Raw genomic sequence first — 7167 nt, 5'->3', positions numbered from 1 at the left:
AGATGGTATGCTTTCAACCCAATCTTATGTCTAATTTGACCAAGAGTGTTGGTAGATGGTATGCTTTCAACCCACTCTTATATCTCTCTTTCATAAATGGTTGCCAACAAAGAGTAGAGGTTGCTTTGCTTTTACAAAAGTGTGAGTATGGTCCCTGACTTAAGTTTGGGCAAAGAGAGAGAACAATGTCATTGGAACACCCCCCCCACCGCCTCCTTTTCCTTCACACACCCACATACACACAAATATTGCTAGAGGAGGTTGCTTTGCTTTCACAAAAGGTGGGGCGGGGAGATGATTGTATGGACACACCTTTGAAGTACACACCTACAAACATCCAAAAACAACATAGTTTTTTTCCAACTAAAACTTCATAAGGAGCTCATGCTCGTGCTCTAATTGAGCAACACAAACGGATTGAATCTCTGTGAGGGTGTAGCCATAACGTTTGAGATGGCAAGATAACAAATATGTCCATATCCTCCCTTCTATTCTTCTTCGTTGGCAACCAGCTCTTCACTATGACAAAGAAGAGAGCACTTTCCTATTGACATGCGGACACATTCTCCATCCGTCCACTCTATAGTGTCCATTATATGCTTAAGTAGAGTGGATAGGGGAGGAAAGTGTAAGCAACAATACAAGGAGACATGCACTTGAGAGTGAGAGAGAGAGAGAGAGAGAGAGAGAGAGACAAGGACTTGTGAGTTGGGATACTCTCTCTATCTTTCTCCCCCACCCATGATATAGCATGTACAAGCATGAAAGAGAGAGTCAAAAGTCCTTCACATTTAAGCAATGTAGGCTAAGCAGAGTGAGGAAAACTCCTTCACACATGCTCTCTTGGACTGAATACATAAACTGTGGCCCATCCCTGGATAGATGGATGTTGCTTGCAGGAAGAAGTTGCTGTTGTTTGTCCTTTTAACTGGGTGAGAACACATGATCATATCTTATTAGCTAGAAGGTTTCGCCCATTGTACATACCTACTACTCACTCTTCTGTCTCGCGCGCGCGCGCGCACGCACTGTGTACGAGTGTACACACACACACACACACTCCCACTCACGCACACACTCTCTCTCTCTCTCTTCTGTGCCCCCCCCCCCCCCCCCCCCCCCCCCCCCGGCCCCCCACGCGCGATGCAGAGGAGGGCTCTGATGAGTCGCGGGGAGAGAGACGAGGAGTTGGCCCTCTTCCATGACATGCATAAGAAGGAGGGCGACAGGAAGAGCAATGCCGTGCATCCTCTGATGAGTAATGGGCATGACGAGCTCTCCTTTGGTAAGTGCTCTTCATGTTTGCTCTCTGCTGTGCTGTTATGGAGCTCCAAACGCGCTCGCGCGCGCGCACACACACACACACACACACACACAATCTCTCTCTCTCTCTCTCTCTCTCTCTCTCTCTCTCTCTCTCTCTCTCTGTGTCTCTTTAGTCTCTTCTCTGTGTACAACTGCCGGTTCTTGGGGGGTCAAGAGCTCCCTCCTTTTCTGCTGGTGCATCCCGATTCCCGACTTGCTTCGATTGTGTGCTTGCTAATCGTGCTGCTTAATTAGGGCTTAATCTGACAATGCAGGCATGCTAGCTTGTCCCTTACAAAGCTGCAGTAAGTTAATGGTCCCCGCAACTTCGGTTTGTGTACTAGGAAGATGCCTTCCTTCGCTTTTATCTGCATTTATGGAGCTTTTTTAGGTTCTCACATGCGGTCTTTACCAGCAAGGCTGCTGCTTTGTGTGTGCAATGGTGAAAGGGAGGGTTTTACGTCTCTGTGTGCCTGTCTGCGTGTCTGTGAGAGTGTGCCTCTCTCTCTCTCTCTCTCTCTCTACGGCTTCGTGCATAAAGCTTTCTTTCCCCTTTTGCTCTTATCTTTGAGTTCTCCATACCCACGGCCCGCGAGGACCTCCTCTCTGTGTTTTGGTGATGGGTAATTCACCACTTCACCTTTTGTGCTTACTTTTCTGAAAGTGGGTGTAATCCAATGTTACTTTTCTGAGATCTGCCGACCAAAGTTCCATAGGTGAGGAGCTTCTGCAAATGTTTTACGTCTAACCCCCCCCCCCCCCCCCCCCCCCCCCCCCCCCCCCCCCCCCCAACCCACACACACACACACTGAGTGTCGTTCACCTGCCCACTCACGCACCCGCATTTTTCATTTTAAGTTAACATCCTAATTTGTGTGTCAAGGGTTTCTTACATGTGTCAAGAGCTTCTGATTTGATGGTTTCTCCTGACTTCTGAGTTGTGTTGCTTGTTCTTGGGTGGTAGTGAAATTAACAGGATCTTCCAAACCCTACCACATGGCTTCGTCTGCAGCAACAGTAAGCATTGCTGCCCTCAAAAGTAACAAAACTGGGGACGACCTTCTAACGACAGATTTAGGCAAAAATGACTATGACTGGTAAGCTGTCGCGGCCAGCATTTTATTTCTGTTTTATGTGAGATTGAATTCTGTTGATTTGAATCGAGTAGTTGATGATGCTTCTGCCATGCCATATATGTGGTGCTTTTGGCTCCTTTTTGCAGGCTCTTGACACCTCCCGGCACTCCCCTTATGAACCCCCCAGACCTCCACACTTCACCTGCTTATGGTGAAGACTTCTTATCCCATGCAGTGTTACCCAATCTAGTTCGATCCTTAGCTGCCATAAAGACATCACGGGTAAGCCACTTTCGTAGTTTGTTCTGTTTGCCATGCAACGTGAACACAATTCGTACAGAGAAGATGCATTTTTCCACTTTTGACCTTACGCTATGTTGGCATGTACAAAAGCAAGTGCATATTGATATCGACCTGTGCTTGCATCCAATCACTTATTGTATGTATGTTTGCTGAAGAAAAGGAAACAGGGCATAATTTTCAGTCCTCTTGCAGTTGTCCAGTTTTAAATCAGAGCCTATCATGAAAAGGGAGGGATCTAATGGAACCCTGTTCTCAATGAGGCCTGATCCGGGAATGAGGAGTGGAAGGAATGGCATGATTAGGTCGAATTCTGCAGTGACGGCAGGCTCATCTTTGACGGCCAATAATATGACTGCTAGAAGGACTCCTGCTGCACCAGGTTCAAGGCCCACGTCTCGGCCTACTACACCTACAAAGAGATCTGCAACCTCTTCAACACCTGCCTCTCGCCCAACAACACCCACTAGCAGACCCAAAGCTCCTGCATCGGCACCAATGCATCGTCCTGAAACACCCACCAACAGATCGAGGGCCGCTCCAACACCTGCATCACGCCCCTCGACGCCCTCAAATAGAGCCACGATCACTCCATTCTCTAGAAACACAGAAAATAATGCGATGTCTTCCTCATCAGCATCAAAAGGCAATGTCCCATCACACTCTACTACGCCTCTGCGCAGACCAATAACTCCCCAAGCGCAGCCTCAATCAGTTTCTGCCGCTGCTACAAGGTCATCCTCCATAACCAAGCAAAGGCCTGTACCCTCTAGAAGTACGCCTTCCTCCAGAGGTAGCTCACCCACAATTAAGCCAAATGCATGGCAGCAGTTGTCAGATATCCCTGGTTTCTCATTAGAACCACCTCCAAATCTCAGAACAAGCCTTCCTGCACGGCCATCTTCGAACTCTAGGGGTGCCTCTGTCAGTACATCAAGGCCAGGAACAGCATCAACAGGCAACGGTGTAGCAACAAGTCTGCGTGCACTCTCAGACTTGCAATCTGAAAAGGCACATGATGCACCAGCAAGACGTCCATCTTCTCCCATGGCTGCAAGAGGCCGTGCAGGTACCTTTTCATCTCTTACGGGAGAGAGACAGAGCTCTATGGGCTCTCCAATGATGAGGAGTAGTGGTAGGTTTGACAGAAGCCCAAGTGAGAGTGTTGTCAAAGGCACCAAGGTAGTTGACAAAATGATTCCTTCCAGAAAGCCTTTCCCGTCATCTCTCTCTCCTGAAACTGCCCTTTCTATGTCTCAAATTAAGCATGCGGCCCGGCCTGGAACTCCTACAGCCAACAGGGATAATACTGGGTTCGGGAGGAGTACGCCTAGAAAATCCACTGAGCTTCCCATGCGACACATGGTAATGCATCTGATATATTGTGCTGGTATGACTATGGCTACAACTTACCTTTCACTTTGTGAGCTAAACTCTGTGCTCGTTCTTGCAGGAGCCACGACAAACCTCAACCACTGGGCTTCGCTCAATCGTGCGCAATACACCTACTTCATCACTTTACAGTGTAAGGCCTGCTGGGATGCGAGGTCTTATGAATAGCTCTCCAATGGCAACGAGCAGTAATGCGAGCTCAGATTATAGTATGAGCATAGTACGCGATCCCGAAGGCAGTGAGCTAGGTGAAGAGTTTACTACTAGTGAGGCAGGGAGCAAAGCTTCGCCTGCAGACTCCTTATCTTCTGTGGTTAAGAATCCTCATATGCATAGCTGGCTGGGTAGTCCAGAGTACAAGGATGGAACTCCTGAATCCATAACACAAAGTACCCCCGAAGCAAATCAGGATCTCGAGAATTTAGCAAGCTCTGAATTATGTCTCGTCTGCCGACATGGTTGTGTGCCAGCGAATTGTGATCTTTGCAATATGAAAATTCGGTTGCAGAAGCTAAATGAGAAATGCAGAGCTAGTCTGAGGGCTAGTTTGCATCCTGCAGATGCAGAGTCACATATTGATAGCCCAGGAAATGGAAATCTTAAGGTATTATAAAGGCTTGGCATGGGAAGAAGCCATTGGTCATATGCATGTGTTTGGTTGCTTGGCTTATACATTGGTGCCTAAGCAAGTATGATGGATGATTATTTGGTCCATTGAAATCAGAAGCATGTTCAACAGTTCTGTGTATCAGCAATTCTATTGTGGATGTACTTACAGTAACTTCACTAGACTAGTTATTCACTGTCCATGGGAAATCCATTTTGGATATAGCTTTTGCGTTGGAAGGGCGCCAAATGCTCGGTTTGGACATGATGTAACAGGTGTGATTTTGTTGTCTTTGAAAAGATAGACAAGTAAGAAAGTGTCTATCACTCAATTCAGCAGATCAAGGTCGTTGGAGCCCAATATTTGATGCTTGCAGCATCATTTAAATCGGTACTCCACATAATCGGAGACATTCCAGAGTAGCTGAAGGCTAGGCAAGTGATGCCTTAAAGACTTCTTGTCCACATGCAGATGTGCTTGACCGTTCTGACTCCAAATAATGTGGAAGACTTAAGGGAAGAATATGCCATTGTTATGTTTCTTGTATATTGTCGATCGTGATACATTGAGCAACAAAGCAAGGAAACATTGCTTTGCACATGCTGCTGCTGGGTCTAAGCTTATGGAGTCATAAGGGCCCTTGAACAAGGCAGGCAAGTTGGCAGCACCACATTGGTGGGCTAAGGTTGGGTATATTCCATTTGTAATATCTAAAGAGTGAAAGTGTTGGTCTTTGTTAGAAGCTGATTGAATTTACCAAATGTACAATTCTGACTGTGATTCGAAGTCTCTCTCTCTCTCTCTCTCCTCCCCCTCCATACCCCCACCTCCCGAAGGTTTGCCCCCCCCCCCCCCCAAAAAAAAAAGAAAACAAATCATCATATAGAAATTGCCTTCGTCCGAGTTTTTTTATTTAATGACAGGAGAAGGGATGTTCTTCATTTGGGAAAGCAAGGCAAGGCTTTGGAGGGGTAATTTTCTTTTACAAGTTCAATATGATGATGAGTTTATTTTGTCAGCTGAAAAAAAAATGATTAGTTTGATGTGAGTTAAATGTTCAATGTTGTTAATTTGCTTACAAAATAGTAAAATAAATCTTAAATGGTGAAATTTTTGTACAATCGACCATCACTCGGAATGTAGGGTTTCAATAAGTTTATGTGGAACATACGGTGAACTTTGATATGAGTTGGCAACTTCAACTGTAAGCTACTTGTACACTAGATTACCTCATAAGGACGACAAATAGCATTGGTTAAGCTTCTTGTACTTCTTAAGTGATTAGTTACTTCTCTACCTTGAATCTTCTTTTAGATCTCTTACCATCGGTATATTGCTTTTGGCGATCTTGAGTTGCTTGAAGATCCCTTCAGATGGTCTTTGTTTTGTTTGCCACTTCTTTGAGCATCCTCTTAAATGCTTCCACTCTTATGGTAGGATCTAAAAAGTTGAGCGGAGACACATTCTTGACCATACAAGAGACAAAATGGGATCATACCAAGGCTCTGATGATGTAAAGCATTATAATCATACTTCACTAGAGGTAATAATTGAATCCATCGTTTAGGTTCCCTATCGCAATAAGCTCTGAGAGTATCTTTGATGACTTGGTTGATTCACTTTGTTTGCTCATCTGATTGGGGATGGTATGCCGTACTTAAATTTAATTCTATTCCAATTGCCTTAAAGAGAGATTCCAACAATTTGAAGTGAACTTCACATTGAGATTGCTTATCTATGAAACTTGAAAATCTCTTTAACAAATAGTTGTGCAATGTCGGAGACGGAAAAGATTGTCTTGACTGGTATGAGATGTGCAACCTTAGTGAGTAGGTCAACAACGACCACCATAAATGAATTATATCTTCTTTGTACCGTAGGCAATCCAATGACAGCCACTTCATTTCGGGAATGTTAAGTGGTTGAAGTTTACCAAGGAGCTTAACTCTCTTTGCCTTAATCTTTGGCCTGTCAAGTATTGGCGAACATAACGTAGTACATCTGTTTTTTTCCCAATCCACTAGAAGCTTTTCGTACCACGTTGAGGGTCTTTGCATATCTTGGGTGTCCTTAAGGAGTACTATCATGAGCCTCCACCAAACTAGTCTTTTTGGCTTGCCCCAAAGGGGTAAGGTCTGAGTGATGCCTCTCCTTTTTGCTAATGAAAAAGAGGAGGTATTTAAAAAAAATCAAACAAAATAAAGACCATGTTCCTTGTATATCTGCTATTGAATGCCTCTCGTTTTTTGTGTGGTAGCAGATTGATTAGACCGTAGTTGTGCTTTAGCTCACTACTCCAAATGCGCGATGCCTTCATGATAGCTCCCTTTTTCGCTTATGAAAAATAAACCTATTTTCTTTTTGGTTTTTTGTTGAATGTCGAAAGATAAAAAAATAATTATTTTTACTTTTTACTTTTTTGTTATTGGTGAATGAGTTGTCATCAGGACACTTAGTCATTAAAATCTCATTGCCTTGTGGAGTAAT

General features: G+C 44.7%; 1 protein-coding gene across 2 annotated transcripts; it reads left to right on the top strand.

The window, feature by feature from the left end:
- Positions 1-1101: 1101 nt before the first annotated feature.
- On the top strand, positions 1102-5469 carry LOC147457018 (uncharacterized). 2 transcript variants are annotated; one of them, XM_086512062.1, is made up of 5 exons: positions 1102-1285; positions 2270-2402; positions 2528-2663; positions 2877-4046; positions 4135-5469. In XM_086512062.1, the coding sequence occupies exons 1-5, from the start codon at positions 1144-1146 to the stop codon at positions 4684-4686; spliced, it is 2133 nt and encodes a 710-aa protein (XP_086368188.1). In that variant the 5' UTR covers positions 1102-1143; the 3' UTR covers positions 4687-5469. The 2 variants fall into 2 exon arrangements, with proteins under 2 accessions (XP_086368188.1, XP_086368189.1); XM_086512063.1 differs by lacking the exon at positions 1102-1285 and adding an exon at positions 1360-2021.
- Positions 5470-7167: the final 1698 nt, after the last annotated feature.

This window comes from Adiantum capillus-veneris, chromosome 5, assembly GCF_014529385.1.
Source record: "Adiantum capillus-veneris isolate H3 chromosome 5, ASM1452938v2, whole genome shotgun sequence".
In the NCBI taxonomy this organism is placed as follows: Eukaryota; Viridiplantae; Streptophyta; class Polypodiopsida; order Polypodiales; family Pteridaceae; genus Adiantum; species Adiantum capillus-veneris.
Note: the sequence above shows the minus strand (reverse complement) of the source record. Positions and strands in the feature narration are given on the sequence as shown.

What these genes read in the sequence shown, in the direction of transcription:
- LOC147457018 (XM_086512062.1), top strand. Translation starts at nt 1,144, where the DNA reads ATGCAGAGGAGGGCTCTGATGAGTCGCGGGGAGAGAGACGAGGAGTTG. An exon ending in GCATGACGAGCTCTCCTTTG is followed by an intron (nt 1,286 to 2,269) that starts GTAAGTGCTCTT and finishes CTTGGGTGGTAG; the next exon opens with TGAAATTAACAGGATCTTCC. An exon ending in GGCAAAAATGACTATGACTG is followed by an intron (nt 2,403 to 2,527) that starts GTAAGCTGTCGC and finishes TCCTTTTTGCAG; the next exon opens with GCTCTTGACACCTCCCGGCA.